The sequence below is a fragment of the Bacillus rossius genome, chromosome 5, assembly GCF_032445375.1.
Source record: "Bacillus rossius redtenbacheri isolate Brsri chromosome 5, Brsri_v3, whole genome shotgun sequence".
NCBI lineage: Eukaryota > Metazoa > Arthropoda > Insecta > Phasmatodea > Bacillidae > Bacillus > Bacillus rossius.
The window spans coordinates 15,664,405-15,687,349 of NC_086333.1; the positions used below are offsets into that span (position 1 = coordinate 15,664,405).

The 22,945-nt window shown below is 42.1% G+C and overlaps 1 protein-coding gene across 6 annotated transcripts in view; it reads right to left on the reverse strand.

Moving 5' to 3' along the window:
• LOC134531609 (sodium-dependent nutrient amino acid transporter 1-like) overlaps positions 1-22,945 on the reverse strand; it is a 357,424-nt gene that overhangs the window by 173,725 nt on the left and 160,754 nt on the right. For 3 of the 6 annotated variants that reach the window (XM_063367354.1, XM_063367356.1, XM_063367355.1), the window contains exons 3-4: positions 15,198-15,323; positions 13,491-13,749 (exon numbers count right to left, since the gene is read on the reverse strand). In XM_063367354.1, coding sequence (XP_063223424.1) covers positions 13,491-13,749; positions 15,198-15,323 — 385 coding nt within the window. Of the gene's footprint in view, positions 1-10,612; positions 10,860-13,490; positions 13,750-15,197; positions 15,324-22,945 lie in introns of those variants that run through there. The other 3 variants (XM_063367357.1, XM_063367359.1, XM_063367360.1) reach the window with 2 other exon arrangements.

Sequence of the window (22,945 nt, forward strand, 5' to 3'; positions counted from 1 at the left end):
TCTCCAATCTAAAGCGAGGAGTCGAAATGTCGGCAGGTAGTTCAGCAGTAGGAGCACAGACTCCACCTTTACATTTTTTCGCATGATGTCGCAAACTGTCAATTCGAGTAAACCATTTAAGGCACTCATCACATCGAAACTTCATGCGAGAAGGATTCTTCGCGCATTTGCTCCGCTCATGTCTTCGTGCATCATGGTAAAATGCGAACGACGTATCACAGTAGCTGCAAGGATACCGTGGTGATGAAGACGATCCTTTCAGACCCGATCCAGATACAGGCGTTGCAACAGTAGTACCATTTCCAGGCATTCTCTTATGCACATCGATGCATCGTTGTTGCGCCGAAACCTTTACTTTCTGCCGCACAGCAGGACCTTTGCATGCCTTCATGTGCGTTTTCATATTATCTTTTCTGGCAAACTGCTTATGACATTTCTCACAAACAAACATTTTACGATATAGGTTCTTGGCACATTCGCTCCTCTCGTGTCGCCGAGCATTGCTGTTGTTTGAGAAAATCTTGTCACAGTAACAGCACCGATGTTCGCTAGTTGTCAAATCAGCATCCATTGAAGTCTCCATCGAGGTCGTATCGTCGATCGTCGTGGTTTCCTGCACATCCAGCTCAGTAGTCATTAAGCTATCTTCTGCTGGTGGTATCACATCTGTTGAAATCTCCTCCAATGTTGACATCGTCGTCGTTGCCAACGGGATCTGCTCCACCATTGTCGTCGCTGTCGTCAAGGTTCCCGTAGACGATGATACAACGTCCATCGAGTTCGGCGTTAAAGTCGGTAAATATGCCATCGAGTTCTCAAGAACAGGTAATTACGCGACTTATTCACCAGATGAAATAATCTAGGTGATCCTTACACCGTCGACGACAGTAACAAACTGAGCGACCTGTTGTCTAGGACTCGCTTATATACATGCACCGGATGGAATAATACGCAAGTCAAATCAAGAACCACTTACTATAATACCAGAGTCAAAACAACATTAAAAATAGAAGGACCATCAACGAAAAGGCAGCACATTTGGAAGCACCGACAACGAAAAGGCAGCACCGACAACGAAAAGGCAGCACATTTGGAAGCACCGACAACGAAAAGGCAGCACCGACAACGAAAAGGCAGCACCGACAACGAAAAGGCAGCACATTTGGAAGCACCGACAACGAAAAGGCAGCACCGACAACGAAAAGGCAGCACATTTGGAAGCACCGACAACGAAAAGGCAGCAGCGACAACGAAAAGGCAGCACCGACAACGAAAAGGCAGCACATTTGGAAGCACCGACAACGAAAAGGCAGCACCGACAACGAAAAGGCAGCACATTTGGAAGCACCGACAAAGAAAAGGCAGCACCGCCAACGAAAAGGAAGCACATTTGGAAGCACCGACAAAGAAAAGGCAGCACCGCCAACGAAAAGGAAGCACATTTGGAAGCACCGACAACGAAAAGGCAGCACCGCCAAAGAAAAGACAGCACATTTGGAAGCACCGACAACGAAAAGGAAGCACCATCAACGAAAAGGCCGCACCGCCAACGAAAAGGAAGCACATTTGGAAGCACCGGCAAAGAAAAGGCAGCACCGCCCACGAAAAGGAAGCACATTTGGAAGCACCGACAAAGAAAAGGCAGCACCGCCAACGAAAAGGAAGCACATTTGGAAGCACCGACAACGAAAAGGCAGCACCATCGACGAAAAGGAAGCATATTAATTTGTCATTGACTGCAATATTCATTGGTTCCAATATTCATTGGCTCCAATATTCATTGGCTCCAATATTCAATGGCTCCAATATTCATTGACTCCAATATTCATTGGCTCCATCAGTCATTGACACCTACAGTCTTTTGGTTCCAAAAGTCTTTTGGCCCCAAATATATTAGGCTAGAATTCTTCGAGTCTAAGAGACTATGAGACCACATGGCTACGAGTCTAAAATGATCTAGCTGGTTACGAGTTATACATGGCTTGCGAGGCTACAGAGCTACGAAGTTTCTAGTACACAGGTTTACATGACTGCGAGGATACAGGACTACAAGTCTGCAAGAGTACTTGACTACGAAGGTACTCGTCTACATGACTCCAGTTACCGTTTCTGTCTTCGACAGAATTTTCTCTTTTGCTCCAACTGCTCCATCAGCATTATGTTATAAGATTACAAGGCCTCTTGCTTACGTAGCTTCAAGTCTACGAGCCTCCAATGCATCATGACTACGAGAATACGAGCCATGAGGTTACGAGTCTATGCGATTGCGAGTCTTCTAGGTTACGTGATCGCGAGGCTATAGGACTACGAAGCTTCCAGAACGCATGGTTACGAGACTGCGAGGCTACAATTCTACGAGATCCCAAGACATCCTGGCTACGCGACTACGAGCCATGAGGTTACGAGACTACGTGACTACGAATCTTCAAGTTTACGAGACTGCGAGGCTGCAGAGCTACGAAGCCTCTAGTACACAGGTTTACGTGACTGTGAGGATACAGGACTACCAGTCTGCATGAGTACTTGACTACGAAGCTACTCGTCTACAAGGCTACAATTACAGCATCTGTTTTCGTCAGAATTTTCTCTTTTGCTCCAACTGCACCACCAGCATTATGTTATAAGATTACAAGGCCGCTTGCTTATGTAGCTTCAAGTCTACGAGGATACTTGGATACGTAGCTTCAATTCTACGAGGTCCTAAGACTTCATGACTACGCGACTTCGAGCCATGAGGTTACGAGATTACGTGACTACGAATCTTCATGTTTACGAGACTGTGAGGCTACAGAGCTACGAAGCCTCTAGAAAACGAGTTTACGTGACTGCGTGGATACAGGAATACAAGTTTGCATGAGTTCTTGACTACGAAGCTACTCGTCTACAAGGCTCCAATTGACACATCTGTCTTCGATGGAATTTTCTCTTTTGCTACATCTACGCCATCAGCATTATGTTATAAGATTACAAAGCTACTTGCTTACGTAGCTTCAAGTCTACGAGGCTCCAATACATCATGACTAAGAGACTACGAGCCATGAGGTTACGAGACTATGCGATTGCAAGTCTTCAAGGTTACGTCATCGCGAGGCTATAGGACTACGAAGCTTCCAGAACGCATGGTTACGAGAATGCATGACTAATTGGCCGCATGGCTACGAAACTTTATGTCTCTAACTGACTACAATAGCACTATTCAGTGGTGAGAGTTAATTTATTTCATGCAAAGGTACTTGCTGCAAGCAGTTCCGCTTTACAACATCAGATGACGTCACGTTTTGCTTGCAGGTAAAATAATATTTATTTATTTTATGCGGGATGCGGGTTGTTCACTATCGATCGCATAAGAAGAATGGCATCGATAGTCTTCAAGGAGAAGGAAGTTCGTCCTTCCTGCTAGTGCTTCTCAGATTTCTCACGGTCCGCCATATTGGATTGCGACGTCACGGCTGCCATCTTGGATGGGTGTGACTTTGACCTTTGACCGAAACCGCAGGAATGATCGCAAGCACTCGGATTAATCATCAAAATATTGATAAGAATAATCAGGAGCACACGGAGAAAACCATCATAATATTGGCAAGAATAATCAGGAGCACACAGAGAAAAACGACACACGTTTTCTTTGATATCATAAAATTACAGAAAAAAATATTTAAAAATAAAAATAAATTATATAAAAATTTAAAATAAAAACAAAAAATACATAAACAGATTCTGCTAGCTTGTAAACTTATCATTGTTGAGCAAAGATAGAGTTCTAGTGTGTGTGTGAGTGCTTGCGATCATTCCTGCGGTTTCGGTCAAAGGTCAAAGTCACACCCATCCAAGATGGCAGCCGTGACGTCGCAATCCAATATGGCGGACCGTGAGAAATCTGAGAAGCACTAGCAGGAAGGACGAACTTCCTTCTCCTTGAAGACTATCGATGCCATTCTTCTTATGCGATCGATAGTGAACAACCCGCATCCCGCATAAAATAAATAAATATTATTTTACCTGCAAGCAAAACGTGACGTCATCTGATGTTGAAAAGCGGAACTGCTTGCAGCAAGTACCTTTGCATGAAATAAATTAACTCTCACCACTGAATAGTGCTATTGTAGTCAGTTAGAGACATAAAGTTTCGTAGCCATGCGGCCAATTAGTCATGCATTCTCGTAACCATGCGTTCTGGAATCTTCGTAGTCCTATAGCCTCGCGATGACGTAACCTTGAAGACTTGCAATCGCATAGTCTCGTAACCTCATGGCTCGTAGTCTCTTAGTCATGATGTATTGGAGCCTCGTAGACTTGAAGCTACGTAAGCAAGTAGCTTTGTAATCTTATAACATAATGCTGATGGCGTAGATGTAGCAAAAGAGAAAATTCCATCGAAGACAGATGTGTCAATTGGAGCCTTGTAGACGAGTAGCTTCGTAGTCAAGAACTCATGCAAACTTGTATTCCTGTATCCACGCAGTCACGTAAACTCGTTTTCTAGAGGCTTCGTAGCTCTGTAGCCTCACAGTCTCGTAAACATGAAGATTCGTAGTCACGTAATCTCGTAACCTCATGGCTCGAAGTCGCGTAGTCATGAAGTCTTAGGACCTCGTAGAATTGAAGCTACGTATCCAAGTATCCTCGTAGACTTGAAGCTACATAAGCAAGCGGCCTTGTAATCTTATAACATAATGCTGGTGGTGCAGTTGGAGCAAAAGAGAAAATTCTGACGAAAACAGATGCTGTAATTGTAGCCTTGTAGACGAGTAGCTTCGTAGTCAAGTACTCATGCAGACTGGTAGTCCTGTATCCTCACAGTCAAGTAAACCTGTGTACTAGAGGCTTCGTAGCTCTGTAGCCTCGCAGTCTCGTAAACTTGAAGATTCGTAGTCACGTAGTCTCGTAACCTCATGGCTCGTAGTCGCGTAGCCAGGATGTCTTGGGATCTCGTAGAATTGTAGCCTCGCAGTCTCGTAACCATGCGTTCTGGAAGCTTCGTAGTCCTATAGCCTCGCGATCACGTAACCTAGAAGACTCGCAATCGCATAGACTCGTAACCTCATGGCTCGTAGTCTCGTAGTCATGATGCATTGGAGGCTCGTAGACTTGAAGCTACGTAAGCAAGAGGCCTTGTAATCTTATAACATAATGCTGATGGAGCAGTTGGAGCAAAAGAGAAAATTCTGTCGAAGACAGAAACGGTAACTGGAGTCATGTAGACGAGTACCTTCGTAGTCAAGTACTCTTGCAGACTTGTAGTCCTGTATCCTCGCAGTCATGTAAACCTGTGTACTAGAAACTTCGTAGCTCTGTAGCCTCGCAAGCTATGTATAACTCGTAACCAGCTAGATCATTTTAGACTCGTAGCCATGTGGTCTCATAGTCTCTTAGACTCGAAGAATTCTAGCCTAATATATTTGGGGCCAAAAGACTTTTGGAACCAAAAGACTGTAGGTGTCAATGACTGATGGAGCCAATGAATATTGGAGTCAATGAATATTGGAGCCATTGAATATTGGAGCCAATGAATATTGGAGCCAATGAATATTGGAACCAATGAATATTGCAGTCAATGACAAATTAATATGCTTCCTTTTCGTCGATGGTGCTGCCTTTTCGTTGTCGGTGCTTCCAAATGTGCTTCCTTTTCGTTGGCGGTGCTGCCTTTTCTTTGTCGGTGCTTCCAAATGTGCTTCCTTTTCGTGGGCGGTGCTGCCTTTTCTTTGCCGGTGCTTCCAAATGTGCTTCCTTTTCGTTGGCGGTGCGGCCTTTTCGTTGATGGTGCTTCCTTTTCGTTGTCGGTGCTTCCAAATGTGCTGTCTTTTCTTTGGCGGTGCTGCCTTTTCGTTGTCGGTGCTTCCAAATGTGCTTCCTTTTCGTTGGCGGTGCTGCCTTTTCTTTGTCGGTGCTTCCAAATGTGCTTCCTTTTCGTTGGCGGTGCTGCCTTTTCTTTGTCGGTGCTTCCAAATGTGCTGCCTTTTCGTTGTCGGTGCTGCCTTTTCGTTGTCGGTGCTTCCAAATGTGCTGCCTTTTCGTTGTCGGTGCTGCCTTTTCGTTGTCGGTGCTTCCAAATGTGCTGCCTTTTCGTTGTCGCTGCTGCCTTTTCGTTGTCGGTGCTTCCAAATGTGCTGCCTTTTCGTTGTCGGTGCTGCCTTTTCGTTGTCGGTGCTTCCAAATGTGCTGCCTTTTCGTTGTCGGTGCTGCCTTTTCGTTGTCGGTGCTGCCTTTTCGTTGTCGGTGCTTCCAAATGTGCTGCCTTTTCGTTGTCGGTGCTGCCTTTTCGTTGTCGGTGCTTCCAAATGTGCTGCCTTTTCGTTGATGGTCCTTCTATTTTTAATGTTGTTTTGACTCTGGTATTATAGTAAGTGGTTCTTGATTTGACTTGCGTATTATTCCATCCGGTGCATGTATATAAGCGAGTCCTAGACAACAGGTCGCTCAGTTTGTTACTGTCGTCGACGGTGTAAGGATCACCTAGATTATTTCATCTGGTGAATAAGTCGCGTAATTACCTGTTCTTGAGAACTCGATGGCATATTTACCGACTTTAACGCCGAACTCGATGGACGTTGTATCATCGTCTACGGGAACCTTGACGACAGCGACGACAATGGTGGAGCAGATCCCGTTGGCAACGATGACGATGTCAACATTGGAGGAGATTTCAACAGATGTGATACCACCAGCAGAAGATAGCTTAATGACTACTGAGCTGGATGTGCAGGAAACCACGACGATCGACGATACGACCTCGATGGAGACTTCAATGGATGCTGATTTGACAACTAGCGAACATCGGTGCTGTTACTGTGACAAGATTTTCTCAAACAACAGCAATGCTCGGCGACACGAGAGGAGCGAATGTGCCAAGAACCTATATCGTAAAATGTTTGTTTGTGAGAAATGTCATAAGCAGTTTGCCAGAAAAGATAATATGAAAACGCACATGAAGGCATGCAAAGGTCCTGCTGTGCGGCAGAAAGTAAAGGTTTCGGCGCAACAACGATGCATCGATGTGCATAAGAGAATGCCTGGAAATGGTACTACTGTTGCAACGCCTGTATCTGGATCGGGTCTGAAAGGATCGTCTTCATCACCACGGTATCCTTGCAGCTACTGTGATACGTCGTTCGCATTTTACCATGATGCACGAAGACATGAGCGGAGCAAATGCGCGAAGAATCCTTCTCGCATGAAGTTTCGATGTGATGAGTGCCTTAAATGGTTTACTCGAATTGACAGTTTGCGACATCATGCGAAAAAATGTAAAGGTGGAGTCTGTGCTCCTACTGCTGAACTACCTGCCGACATTTCGACTCCTCGCTTTAGATTGGAGACACGAAAGCGTACAACCAAAAAAACAGATGCCCACCAACCGATTGTTATGACGTCTGAACATGGAACTAAACCTAAGACTGTGTTCGTAGCATTACAAGTGAACGATAATGGCTTCTACTTGGCGCAGTCTGCATTTCGTGGAACGTTGAAAGACTACTATTATCTAAATACGTTCGGTGAGTCGAAGGACATTTGTAATTTTCTTGACGATATCAGACAGAAGATAATCAATCAGCTTACTGATGATGTAGCAACAAACGGACCTTTGAAATATAACTTGTGGTTGGACTGTATATATGGAAAGCCATATCCGTTCGATGACGAAGTGAAGAAGTGTGCATTCAAGACATCTGCTGCAGTAATTTACAGTTCTAACGATGTGAAGCAAACTGTTAAAAACGGTATCCAGAAACTCTGTCAAGAAGAGGTGGACTATGTCTGTAAAGGTTCTGGCTGGACTCTGTCTAGTATAAACCGATTGGAGCTAAGAATTAGTCATTTCACACCGCTGCGGAACTAAATGATTATAAGATTGTTGGCTTTCGTAAGTGATCCTGTAGTAGAATAGAAATTATGTAATAAATATTATGTTTGTAAAAGAACTTGCGGTGTTTAATTCCTCGAACCTGTTACTATTATGTTAAATTGATGATATATTTAATTTTTTTGCATCATCCTAGATCGTACCAAGGATCTTAGTCGATCTAATTAATCAGTATATTGATCGGAAATTTATTTAATGATTTCTGAACTTTTTCCCGGATCTCTAGCATTAAAATTACACATTTCCAATATGGTGGTCTTGATGTCTGATAGGATGGTGGTAGTAGAGGATTTAAAGTCTCTTTAAGAATGTTGAACATGGTTTATTTAAATTATTTTTTTTACATAAGATTAAACATTATTGCAACGATCGGGTATCGAACCGAGGACGGGAATCGATCGAATCAATATGTAAATTAATGAGTGATTTATTTAATGAATTTTGGAACTTTTCCCGAATTTCTAGCTAAATAATTACGGATTTTCAAGATGGCGGCCAAATGACAAGATGGCGGATGTCACAGTAATAAATGATTACTGCACTCTTGCGGATACGAATTAAACTAACATGTCATCGGCGCACTCTAGCCGACGATACAATGATGATGGCTTCCAGCATCGAAGACAAGATGGCGGCCATGACGTCATACTAGATGATGATAAAAAGTGGTGGGAGTCAGTATGCCTGCAGCCACCTCGGGGGAAGGATCGGTCGCCATTTTTATTTTTTTTGCACTCGTCGGGTTCGAACCGAGGACTCCGAGCTCCGTGTCGTAAATGTTTTTTAAATATTTTATTAAAAATTTTATTATTTAATTTGTTTTATGAATTTTAAATTTTTTTTCATTAAAATCGGATAATAAATTTAAAGATGGCGGCCGTAACGGAAATTGCAACGATGACGTCATAATTCAAGATGGCGGTCATGGTATCCTTATTCCTAGAAATGGCTTAACTGAGGCTTGAGTTAAGGATGCTTAAGCCAGTTTTAGGAATTTTCAGCCGCTGGGATTTTTAAGGACTAAAAACGGGAATTTTTCCCTCGAAACGGGAAATTTTTCCCTCGAAATGAGAAATTTTTAATTTGTGGAATTTTTTGAGATTTTTTGGCGGAACTTTTTTCCACAGAAATGGAAATTTTAGCGATTTTTGAGGAATTTTGGGAAAATTTTGCCCAATTTTGGCGGATTTTGGCGATTTTTGAGGATCAAATTCAAGGTCAAGGTCAAAGGTCAAGGTCACAACCATCAAAGATGGCCGCCGTGACGTCAGAATCCAAGATGGCGGAGCCGGCTCTCGGCTCCACCGCCTGAGGCCTGTTTCCGGACTGGCCAAACTATACTACTCACTTTGACAATCACATCTAGAGGAAGTCGTAGCCACCTCAAACTACTCACGCCATAGCCTCAAGATATCTCGACACATCAGCACACCAAGCTCCGAGACACCAGCCTCCAAGACAACAACCTCCGAGACCTCAGCCTCCGAGACAACCGACTCCTAGAAACCAGTCTCCTAAACACCAACCTCCGAGCCACCAGTCTCCTTAAAACCAGCCTCATCATAGACACCAACCTCCTAGACACCAGCCACCTAGACACCCATCTCAGAGACACCAACATTCGAGACACCAGCCTCCGAGACACTAGCCTCGGAGACACCAGCAACCGAGACACCAACCTCAGAGACACCAGCCTCCGAGACAACCGACTCGTAGAAACCAGCCTCCTAAACACCAACCTCCGAGCCACCAGCCTCCTCAAAACCAGTCTCCTAGACACCAGCCACCTAGACACCCATCTCCGAGACACGAACCTCAGAGACACCAGCCTCCGAGACACCAGACTCCGAGACACAAGCCTTTTAGACTTCCAGCTTAGCTTGGGACGATGATTTCTCTTTCTTGGTGAAACACCAGCCCAAGTTTTTGAATGATCGATATTTCAACAGTTTAATGTCATTTTAACCATGACTACCAGCACACTTTATAGGGCTAGTTTATTGCACTTTGTTTATATCTCCGAAATAGTCGCAGCCCATCTGAGACGCTGAGACGCCTTATCAACTCTTCTAGCGCTGAATGTATCATCACACATACTGGTTTTGTTCTAGTATTCTTGCTGAATGCAAGCATATTTGTGCATTTAATAAGCTGTACTGAAGCAGGATTATAGACTAGGAAAAGGATGCTGCATATTTAGGAAAATATATGCTGCGCAGTTATAAATGCAGTCCCTTGGCGGCTCTACCAGGCAATCCATGACTGTGTTGCAGCTTAAACATCTGCTACAACAAAACCGACAGCAGAACTAGCCGTAGGACACGACTGCAGCACATTGACGGCACCACCGCCACCACCGACGGTGACTGAGGAGCGACAGACTCACGTAACCAGGGCAGCGACACAGCACCCAAACTGCAGTTCTCACTGCAACGAAAGGTAACACTGCCGACCTGCCCACCGCATCTACAATCTCGCCGCCGCGTGTGACCCGCGCAACCACGCATGCGCAGACCGCTCCTAGGAAGAAGACGGAGGTGGTCCTGGCCTGCGCAGGATACGAACCAGCTGGCTGAATAGACGCAGCAGCAGCAGCGGCCACAGCAAAGAAGAGTGCCGTAGCACTTTGTCGTCCTTTGTGGCTGCATAGATGCCTGAGTACCGACCGAATACATGGTCACTGCCCTTTAATTATTCCCAGCGGGCCACAAGGTGTCTGACCAGCCTCCACCGAGGGGCTCTTAATACCTAGAGAGAGGCCACTCGATGCCTGGAGGCTGAGCTGGGCATCCAGGGCGTCCAGCTCGTGACGGAGGCGTCGCACCCAGGCAGCCGACAGCAGGCAGTTGGCAGCGCCCCGAGCAGCACCACACGTTGGGCGAAAGAGTGCTACAGCCTGCATAGGTCACGAGCCAGCCATGGGCCTAGGGGTATCGTCCCCTCCGCAGGCCTGCCACCCGCTTCCAGTAGAGGAAGAGGAGATAGTGGTCCATGGTCTATGAGCCTCAAAGGCACAACACCTAGCACACAGCAGCAAACTTAAATAAAATAGCACATAAAATTTCCTGATTCTCACCCACCATGTGGCAGTACTCCCAGCTGTCCTGATACACCCGGAACAAAAAAAATAGTACCCACTGATAAATAACAGTAATTTTGTACGTAAAATAAATAAAAGTAGTAGCTTTCCCACAATGTTGCAGCACACTTCAACTGTGCAGTTAACTACATGGGTTGGGAGAAGTCATACCCTCCCTACGGCCAACCGTTTTTCTCGTTAAGTGGTCTAGGAAATATGATGTTTCTATGACAAACTGAAAAAAAAATATCCATTTTCCTCAATAAAAAAAATTATTTTCAAGTTTTCCCAGAAAAATGCAGAGCCTCACATGACCAACCAATCCGCAAAAACCCCAACCCATGTATAACAAAAATATCTTTGCCTTGTAGACCAAGCCATTAAACAACATGCATTTATCCACATCCGTAACCCCAGCTGAGAGTGGCTTGTGGGAGAGCCAAAAAACACAGAGCATTAGTGCTGCTTCGTGCTGAATTGCCCTCGGGCAATCCTAGTCCTTATCACGTCCCTTCTCTCGGCTGGGAAGAAACTGCAATCAGCCTCACTGTGATGTCATTCACATGCACCCACTTCTTTAAATACCAAATATATCTGCAAGTGTAGCCCGGCCCTTCAGAGCACTGGATTATGAGAACCCTATGCAGGCCTTACGAGCACACACTGAATGTATGGACATGTTCGGACCATTGCTACTTGGAGAAGCAGGTAGATGGTGGAATATACACGAACGTCTGTACGACACATGGGAAGAGTACACAATGAGTTTTATAAATCCTTTAAGCAATTAACAAAGCATGTCCAGTCATTTGGCTCCAAACAAAAGGAAGTTGAGGATGTGGAATTTTGCTTCAGAAAAGAAAACTCTATCAAAGGCTTTACCCAGATACAGATGCCAACAAGTTTCTCCAAACCTTACTGGAGTTGTTTCCGATTCAATTTATGGCCATTTTTTAAACAACCTCCTCTAACAAATCCACAGAACTCTTCAATCTAGTCACTTCCATGCAGCGATATTGTCTCAAGCGGGGTAATCCCCAGAAAATAAACTATAATTACTACCAACCAGAATAAAAGGGAGCTAGACCTAAAAAAGAAGCTTGCCTAAGTGTGGGTACTGCCCCAAATAACACCTTCACCAGTACTGACAAATGCTTCATAGAAAACAAGCTGACAGAAAAAGCCTTAACCAGAAAGGCTCCTGGTGAAAGAAAATTGTGCCGACCTGTATAACTCACGAGTCCAAAGGAAAATATCGAAATACGAGGATTCACCATAAATAACCTTACTTAGGGCATTATAAAAACACATCACAACCCACATTAAGAGCTGCCACTAATAGAGGTGGATCTAAACCAACAATCCATCCACGCCCTTAATGACTAAGCAGAAAAACCAGTTATGAACACAAAAGTGTCATTTTCGCAAACTGCCAAACCCTGAATAAGAATACAATTAATGTCGACAACCCCTTCCGAGAAACCCAGGCAGACCAACAAATGGACCCACATACCTTTTTGCTGTACCCAGGAGGCCAACAAACCTAGCAAATTTTCTGACAAGATGCCACTCTCACCTACCAATAATCTAAACCAACCGTGAAGAGGAGTCTTAGTCAATGAAGAGGAGTATGTATAGAAAGTATAAAAAAATGAATGATAGCAAACAACCGACGATTTAAATATAGAATTCAAAGTTGTTTTTTTTTTTTACATATTTTTTGTCGACACTAACTTTCACTGTGATTTTTCACTGTCCTGTAAAATAAAATAAAAACTTACATTTAACTCTAAATCGATTGTCCTAAAGTCGCTTGTCTTAAAGTCGTTTGGCCGAAAAGTGCTTTACTAAGGCTGCAGAAGTAAATTGAATCGCATGTTAATATCAAATTAATAAATTTTTTGATGATGAAAATAAAAAGGATTTTCCGCCAAGTAAATTAAATACAGGTGTTATACAATATATGTCATTAACAATGTAGTATAGCCAACTTATTTATCAACCAATTAAACATAAAAGATGGACTCGTACATGAATAAAACATAGTAAAGCTTGCTGCATTTTTTTGAAACATTTCCTGAAATGTATGAAGAACTGGAAAACATTTAAATATTTGTGAATTTTTATGTTTCTTTAAAAGTCAACATGGATTATGGTTATTATATGAGACAGCTTAACACAGTTGTAGGTTTTCAAAGATATTTTAATATTTACTAGACGAAAAATGTCTTTGTCTTGTGTTATTTGGAAAGATTAAAACTGAAAAAAGCCAAAAGTAATTTTTAAAAAACTTTCACAACAATTTTTATGCATAATTTTCTTTCGTCTGCTATGTATAGAATGTACAGAGCAGGTATCTCAATAACGCACTGGGACCATTTAGCAATATCACACATGTAAACGATTGATCTTGAAAATGACATGTAGTAGAAACTGGCAACCACTTCGGTTCAACAGGAAAGTGTGACAACCTCGTAGCCTCGTTTCAAAACATGTGATATCAGCTTGGTTATTCCCGCAGCGGGAGGACGCAGCGCGACATCGTACCTTTGAAAAGCGGGTTGATGTTCCACACCTTGATGGGACCATAGCTGGAGAACTGCCCCATGGCCATCTCCATGTAGTACATGGGCTTGCCGATAACGAACAGCACGATGATGTAGGGGATGAGGAAGGCGCCACCGCCGTTCTCGAACGCAGTGAAGGGGAACCTCCAGATGTTTCCCAGGCCGACAGACATGGCGATGCAGGACATGAGGAACTCGACCCCATTGGACCACTGCTGCCTGTCCGGGCCTTCCTCCTGCTAACCCAGAGCCAGCACGCAGAGCGAGCGTCTCAGTGGCGTGACGTCAGCAGACTCTCTGCGGGTACCGGTGGCGCTGTGGTACTGTGTTTGCTTTGTGATAGCCTGCTTCATTTGCTGTGTGTGTTTATTACTTCACAGCCACATGTCGGTACGAACTATTACGGGTACAAAAAAAATATATCGACTTTTATACTATAGAAAAGTTACTATAACAAAGTTTATGGAGGGTACCAGTAGTATAGTATGGGAATCTGTGTGACAGGTAAGACTGAGGATTAAAAACCGAGTTATTTTTTCAAAAGTTTTCTTGGATTTCAGTAAAATTTGGTTTTCAAAATTTCCTTTATTTTACTCAAAAAGTCTCAGAAGTAATCAAAATTACGCCTCGAGGAAATATATATATATATATATATATATATATATATATATATATATATATTTATATTTATTTTTTTTTTGCCAAAAGGGAACATTCACTTATATACTCAAAAATTCCCTGAGGGGCTATTTTACACTTAGAGATGATCATTTTCTCAGAAGGCCCCATTTTATGACCAAGTAGCATACTCAATATACTAAAAAATAAAATAAAAAATACAATAATATGGGTGCGTGACCACTACTTGTGAAACTTCAGAAATAGAGGATATAAAATATATAGGGTTCACAAATATCCGAAAAAACCAAAACAAGTTGCAAACATATCAACGTACAGGATAGTGTACAGTTAGTGAGAGTATAAGAATGAATGCATGATAGTATCCATGTTCGGGAGTATGCGAGTGAGCAAGAATGTATATGCTCAAGTAAGTATGCGAGTGCATATTTATGCAATTGTGAATTGTATTTCTTTCTACTTCTTTTACTCTGATTCTTAGAAGTCAAATAGAGGAAATAATCTGTAAAGTAAAATGAACTAAAAAAAGGGCAGACAAAGAATTTACATAGAAAGACGGACTTGTCATGTACTGAGGTGCACCAGCGCTATTTACTAACCGGTTGTTTTTATTTAGCCCCATTTGCGATTGTTTTTTTCTGTTGTCATTTCAATAAGTTTAATAATTAGGCTAAGTACAAACACAACAGCTAGATATATGCTAAAAATAATCCATTTTGATAGCACTATGACCATGATATAAATGTTTATGGGCCATATTTTTCAGACAAATATGTTTTTGTAATTATTAATATTTCCACTCAAAATTGTATTTTTTTAAAAATTGGATCAATACCCTTGAAGAATGAAAAAAAAAAGCCTTGTTTTATAAATGTGCCAGTGGTACACATGAGGCTTAATAAAATGCTACATGGCAAGGTTAGATGCATGAGTGTTGACATAATAAATTTTATTTTCCAAACGAAATTATTTCATTTATGAATAAATTGGTTATCCACTGTAGGTATTAACGTTAAAAAAACCTCTTACGAATAAATAATTTATTTACCTCTGCATCATTGTCGCTGGAAATACTTTTGGCCGCAGGCTTATCGTGACTTTTTACTTTTTCTTCTGGATTACGATGGCTGAAGTCGTTATCAATCACAAAGCCTGGGTTATCTGTTCCCAGCTCCTGAAACACGCCCGTAAACAATGAATACACCAAAAAAAATCTGTTGTTTTCAAAGACAGCTGCGATAGGATCACTCAATGAAGGGATATTGAGATCGCGGAGTACTCGTCCATCTCAGAAAACATAAAGCACCAGCATGGACCCAATATGCATCTATCTATTCGACAATATATAAATTCCTACGCGCACAATGTTTTAAGTAAGCCTTTTTTTTCTGATGGACGAAAGGCTTGTATTAGCATAAAATTATGACTTATTTCTAAATATGTTTCTTACAGCCAAATTACAAAAAATAAATATAAATCTTCTAAATATCCGTAATGTGTATTTACCGAAGTATTCCATTAGTTTGTTACAAAAATTATAAAAAGTTAAAGATCAACAAATAGTCGCTTTATAAGCTAAAAATTGTTAATATATAAAGTGATTTCTTTAAGTTATAAACATAGTTATACGTAGTTCTTACTTTCAATAAATGGATGATAGTTAAATTCAAATAATTTAATGTATTAGACTTAAAAAATCAAGAAGCTAGTTTAAATATATATTATTAGAATCAAATATTATTTAATAGAGTCCATGAATACCTATATAAAAGGGCACCCCGAAACAGAAGCCAGGGAGAGGTTCTGAGGGCCCGCCCACCATCTTGGATTCTGACATCACGGTGGCCACCTTGGATGACCTTAACCTTGACCATGATCTGGACCTTGACTCCAGCCGCCATATTGGATCCACCTTCTTATTTCCGTCATTTTAATTCCACAATTTTGTTTTCCTCCATTTTGAATTATGATGTCCCAATTGCAATTTCCATTGTAGCCGGCATTTTGAAAATCCGTAATTGTTATACGATTTTAACGACAATTTTTTAAAACGAATAATAAAAGTAATCAATGAAATTTTAATAAAAATTTCTGTCATTTTGAAAAATGTCCACCATCTTGATTATTCGTAATTATTATAAAAAATTTAAAATTTTAGAAATTAAAAAAATTAATTAATAAAATTTTAATAATAAGTTTTACAAACATGGAGTTCTCGGTTCTAACCTGGCGAGGGCAAAAAAAATGGCCATGAATCCTTCCTCCATGAAAGCCACCAGCAAAGTGACCTCCCACCACTAATACCATGGTAGATATATCGCCAGCTGTTATGATGTAATGGCAGCCATATTATTTCGTCTTCTGGGGGCTGCCATCTTGGATCCGACATGGTTTTCGTCTGCTAAAGAGCACTGCCGCCACATTAGTTTAAATTTTGCCTGATAGAGTGCAGGAATAGTGGCCCGCCATATTGTTGGCCATCTTGGCCATCATCTTGGAAATTCGTATATATTTGGCTTGAAATTCGGGGAAAATTCCAAATTTCATCAAAAATTCACTTACTAAAATAATGATTTATTAAATCGATATTCGTCCGTGGTTTGACCCCTGGGTGACGAAAATTGATAATTTAATTAAAATTACCAAAAAATGATGCTTCCAAGAAATAAAACAATATAATTACAAATAAAAAAATTAAATAAATTAAATACTACTAGAAGTACAAAGAAATAAATTACAAGCTTTTCTCGATTTATACAGTCTTAAAGTATTAAGCAAGTCCTTTACATGTCCTGGCATGTATTTTCAGGGTAGTTTCCACATGACAGTTGAGTACCACATTTTCCACGCAGCACATAGTTATCAGTTTCGTTAAAAGTACAGTGATATATTTCATGATGCCTTGCGGGTTTTATACATACAAATGTCTTGCCACAGAAGATAGAGCTTGATTCTGATGAATGCGCAATTCCTGATGTGTCCTTTCAATTTACTGTACGTATTGTATAAACTGACTGCAACACATTTTTGTACTGATATTTAATGCATTAGGAGTTATTATAACAATTGTGTATTACATAATCACGAATTTTCAAGATTTTGATTGTGTCACGGTACGTACAGTTCGGTGATGGAACACCGTCAGTTGTTGCCTCCTTGGTTTTTGATTTCACTGCTGCTGAAGACAATGCACACATTATAGTCACCTCTGGTGCTGTCGGTGATGTTGGTGCACCTTCTATAGAGATCTCTGGATTTGTCAGCGCCATTGCCATCGGAATCTCTCTAGCTGTTGTCATCGGTATAAGTGTTGCCGTCGACGTTGCTGCAGTCAGGGTCCCCAAAGTTGATGAAGGAGTAGAAATTGCTGTTGTAGATGATAGGTCAGTCTGGGCTGAGGAACCACCAATTGCCGATGGTACATATGTCATCGTATTCTCCGTTAAAGATGGTAAAGATGCCACCGAGGTCTTGATCGTTTCAGCTTTCAGGTCAGAGTGTTAATTAACACTGTTGAGTAACTGCCAGGAATGTCTGTCCTCACTCTTCTACACACAAAGACAACCTGTCACATCCAATGCAAGCTAGTTATATATATTTATTTGAAACATGCATGTGACACTTTGTAACCAATCTAATTTCAGTTTGTATATTTACAATATTTTTTTAAAATGGACTGACAAAGAGTCGTGACGAACTTAACGAAATGTTCAATTGGCAGTTCCAGTTCTCATGACATCTAGCATGCTGTGCTAGCATAAAGGTTCTAGATCAGTATTTGTAAACAGGTTCTTGCTTGCACTTAACAGAACCTGTAAAGATTTCGTAATGCTGTTTTAAGTTATCCAGTCGACCAATTAGTTTATTGCATTTGCTATACTGAAACAGTATTCTTTATGCATAGTTTGGACATCCACTTCTATCATGTCGACGGGCATTTGAAGTTGTAGTAAATAATGCATTACAGTTTTCGCAGAGGTCCGATACACGTTTGTCGTCCTTTAATGTCTCCTAGGTTGCTGGTGAAACTTCAACCGATTGAACAGCACCTGTCTATTTCTCCTCTGCAGCTGGTATTACAGATGCCATCGAGATCTGCATTGTTGCCGACGCCGCTGCCATCGAGATCTCTGACGCCATCGATGCCGCTGCCATCGAGGTCTTCGCCGTGGTTGTTAAACTATCCATCAAGCTCGGTATTGGAACAGCAAATAAATTTCAGTTAATGTACTGTATAAATTCGTTGCTCACTGCACCAATGCCACAAGCGAACTGGGGACCCTACCGTCTGACCTCCACTTATATACTCGTGGTTGCTGGTAACTACATGAGTCAAAACAGCTACTTTCTTTAATATTTTTTAATTATTTTAAAATGTATGTACCTTAAAATTTTAGAAATAATTCACACAAAGTTCAAGTTTCACAAATTTATTAAAAAAAAAACACAAATACATTTTACGTTAAGGCATTAAGCATTTTAATAAGGAAAGTTTTTAAAACGGCACTGACTGCCTCATCGACTCTGGGAAACGTCTCATCGATTCGTTTCCAACTGGTTCGCGGGTCTTGGTCTCAGAAACACAGGTATCCGTCTGATCATCTTCTTCGGCGACGACTGCTTCAGTGAGACATGGACGACATCTGCGACCACGGCTGCGACTTGCTTTGCGTCGGTGCTTGTTTAGGCCCGGTCCGCACGAACGGGCAGTGTGCGGGACGGGAGCCGCGCGGCGCCCGCGCAGCAGTTGCGGTGTGCAGTCCACACGAGCGGTCAGTGTGCGGGTGGGGAATGCGGCTGATGTCTGCGGGCATTACCATTTTGGAGTTCAGTCATTAGATGCAATGGATGCACGCCAAAGTGCAGTACTTTTGTACGTAGGTATTCAGATGTTAAAAAGAAGAAAGTCGAATCCTAAGTATTGGGTAAATCCCAAAGTGAGCAGTCGTTTGTTACAAGGAACTTTTTATTGCAAGGTTACAGGGAACTTTTTATTGCAAGAAGAGGAAATGAAATTTTTTAATTACTTCCGAATGTCGTCTGCAAGCTTTCATGAACTGCATGAGACTGTGAATTATTCCTTGCAAAAGCAAGATACCTACAATGGAAATGATGGCTTTAACGCTTAGGTAAGTGTGTTTCCTTTTTCTTGTACTAACTTGTACTAAATAAGTTGACAAGGCCATTTACATATCGCAATAACTTTCTTAGACAATACAGGTTTGTTTTAAATATGAGAAAGATAACAAAATATACTTGTATTGTAGGTGTATTCATACAATTCTATTAATATTGTTATGTACAGTACGCACTGGAAAACAAATATGTCCTTAAGTCTGAAAAAATTCTTTTGCACAGCTATTCACGTACAATAAAAATGAAAGATAATAAATATGAAACTTGATATTCAAAGTGTTTATTTATGGTATGCACATTAAGAGTCATCCGAGAATGCAGACAGTTCGTTCGGTGTCAGATGGTGACACGATGGAACGACATGAAGTGAAAAGCCGATTTTCTGTAAGCTCGATGTTTTGGCTTCCTTGTATTTGTGACAGATGCTGGGTATACATAGGTTTTGCACTTTTTACCTGGAGCTGTCCATACATAGGTGTTGGAGGTGGGTGGTACACACTTGTAAGTGGTGTCTGAAAAGCAGAAATGTGGTTTGGGTGTGCGGAAGTACTTTGCAGTGGCTGCATAGGAGCTGTATTTAGGGAATAAATTATTTGACCTGGTTGCAATGTTGCCCGTCTAATTTTTTGGAGTAAACGCAAAACCTCCACTCGGAATTCCAGTTTCTGGTCTGTATACACTTCAACATCAACCTTTTCTACGTCAGTATCATTCATGGTGGAAACCAATTCTTACTAACTTGACAGCACACACAAGACGGTTCCCCCGCAAGACTGGCGCGACCGCTCGTGTGGACGACTCTGTATCTCACAACAGCCCGTAACAAAGTTGCGGCTGCTGCGTGGTGCCCGTCGCGCTATGGGCAGTGCGTGTGGCAGCTACAGCCGCACGGCTGCCGCGCCGCTGCCGCGCAGTGCCCGCCCTGTGTGGGCTGCTCTACCTATTTTACTGTCCGTAACAAACCGTGCGGGCGCCGCGCGGCTCCCGTCCCGCACACTGCCCGTTCGTGTGGACCGGGCCTTAGACAGGATCACTGACTAAACTACGACGAGACGCAAGTCGTTTCGACATCTGCGTAAATGAATCGCAGGTAACAACATGTAACAACACTCCATGTTTGGTGTTGCACATGCAGTCGAGGCGACTACCTCTTCGATGGTGGCTGGAAGGATCGTGTGCGGTCTCATGTTATAGACGGCACAGTTTCCAAGTTCGCAGCATTCTAGTAGCTGCTGAGTCGGTTCGTAGGACACAGGAAAGTGCCAAAACCGCCCGTGCTGAGCACCTCTATCACAGGTTTCCATGTATATTTGAGCAGATATCCAGCATCCCAGTAGCTGAACTCGATACTGCTGAAGCTAGGTTTTACACTCGCAGCAGGATGAAACAAAATACATATACTTGCAGGTCGGACAACTGAAGGCATGAACTGTTGCATGCCTTTTATATATGCAGGCTCAGACAAGTCTTTTGGCATCCAAAAAATCATTTCCAAATTAGCTGCAAATTTTTACAGTCACATACTTGTTTTAACTTGACGTGTGGCTGCTCGCCATACATTACACTAAGCTTGTGCAGTGAAGGCCACCCATAGTCGGTCTGCAGGTCTACAATTCCAGTTGGTACTTCACACAAATTGCTCAACTATTTCTTCTACTCAGTTCCTACGTCATAAATGATGCCACGTGGATTCTGTAGTAGCAAAATTATCTAGAGTATTTTTGAATTGGTGGTAGGGAATCTTACCTTCGTCCCACTTCAGGCCATGGAATTATTTGCATAGCCAATCGTTTAAGCGCTTAATTTTTTCATCGAGTATTTTCTAAGTATACGGAGGCAGGAAGGTGCGGGTTAGAATCCTGCCATCAACCTCGTACATTACGGCAATTTACTTCAGCACAAATCCGTTTCTGCTCTAAGAACCCTACACGTTGCAGTACATCTTACCGCTAGCAATTCTCGTTCACGACTAAATTGATTTCTTAAACACAAAAGTATTAATACAGAATTTTCATAATTTTGTTTCGGTAATTGTAAGATGCAAGCCAATCGTAAAGTATCAGACAAAAATCATAGGTGTTTAGTGGAATATTTCCACACGTCTATATCGCGATCTTACAGTCGATGATATTTAAATTTATTCGATCGCCCTGATTGGAAATGTCATACATCATTAACGGAGCCTTGTTCTTGAAACTGTCGGGACTCAATATCGGTGACTGTGAGCGAACATAGTATGCTTCCTGAAACTTGGCATGTATTTGATATGCAAGAAGTAACCTTCCAGTTTCAATGTCCATGTTCATATCCACATACGGGTAGTTTTCGCTGTGTAAAAATCTTTTACATTACATATTTGACAGTTATCGATTACGGAGCATCTCACTCCTGATTTGAGCTGTTTTTAAGTCTGAAGCCCGATGATGATGTATCTTGGTTTTTCCATAGCGAAACTGTACTTTGCTATCAAATTGATACACTAACTTTGAAGTAAGCCAGGATAAGTTTCCAGGCTCCAGGACTAGAATGGTAAATCAATATTCTTGCCATTTTCAACGTTCTTCTGCATCTTGATACGTTCGATTGTGCTCACTTGGATGTGAGGCAGCATCCATTTGATAGACTGTAGTGTTAGCGATACATTCTGTGGGTTTTCTGTAGTAATAACTAATTAATGTGCGTGTTAAATAGAAGCAGTACAAGCTCTTGTTTCGAATTAATGATGTTATGCTTGTGGTCTTCAGAGAATCCAAGAAGCGTGGACAGAGAAACACAAACATCGAAACTTCATTCGGCATAAATAGGAAAATTCATCCTCGAGAGCCCAACTGGACATCTTTGCAGCAGAGAGTTAGTTTGGCGTGAGCGAAAGGTAATTTTTCATAGCAGATGTTATTCCTACATATCTCGTCTGGTCTACCTCGACACCATTGAGTACATATGTAATGCATTCGATTAGGTGAAGAATACTGTTGTGTCCTGCATTTGGCCTCGGCCCCCTTGTGTGAGTGCTACATGCTCATCCCTGAAACAAACATGGCTGCTCCGACACCGCAGGGTACTTTTTACCTAATCTCTATGCCTAAGTTAGTTATCCTGTAAGATGGTGATGCACCCGGCGCCAATAGATGGCGCCTGCTGCAGAATGTAAATAAGTGGGATTCATTGTGTCATTACTCAGGGAAGGAGCGGGCTTCCACTCGTGTTGGGAGCATCCCGAGAGTCAGAAATTAGCATATGATCAGGACAGTCAGTGACATCTTATAGACATGCTGCAAAGGCTAAATCCATACATATTGACTGTAATGATAATGTAACCGACTTGTATATAAGCTTGGCTTGTACTGTACCAGTCAGAGATCCTTACCTCAGTGAAATCTGGGGAAATACAGCAGTAAATAACAATCTGGTGTTCTGTTTTCTGCTTTCTGTTCTCCTATCTCCCTCTCTCCCTCTCTCCCTCTCTCCCTCTCTCCCTCTCTCCCTCTCTCCCTCTCTCTCTCTCTCCTTACTTGGGAGCGACCTTCGGGATTACGCTCTGGAATCCTTCGCTAGAGCGGCCTTCGGGATTTCGCTCTAGCATCCCCCTTCCCCTGGAGCGGCCTTTCGGGGATTACGCTCTAGGGCCTTTCCCTCCCTCCTCTTCCTTGATCCCTGCCC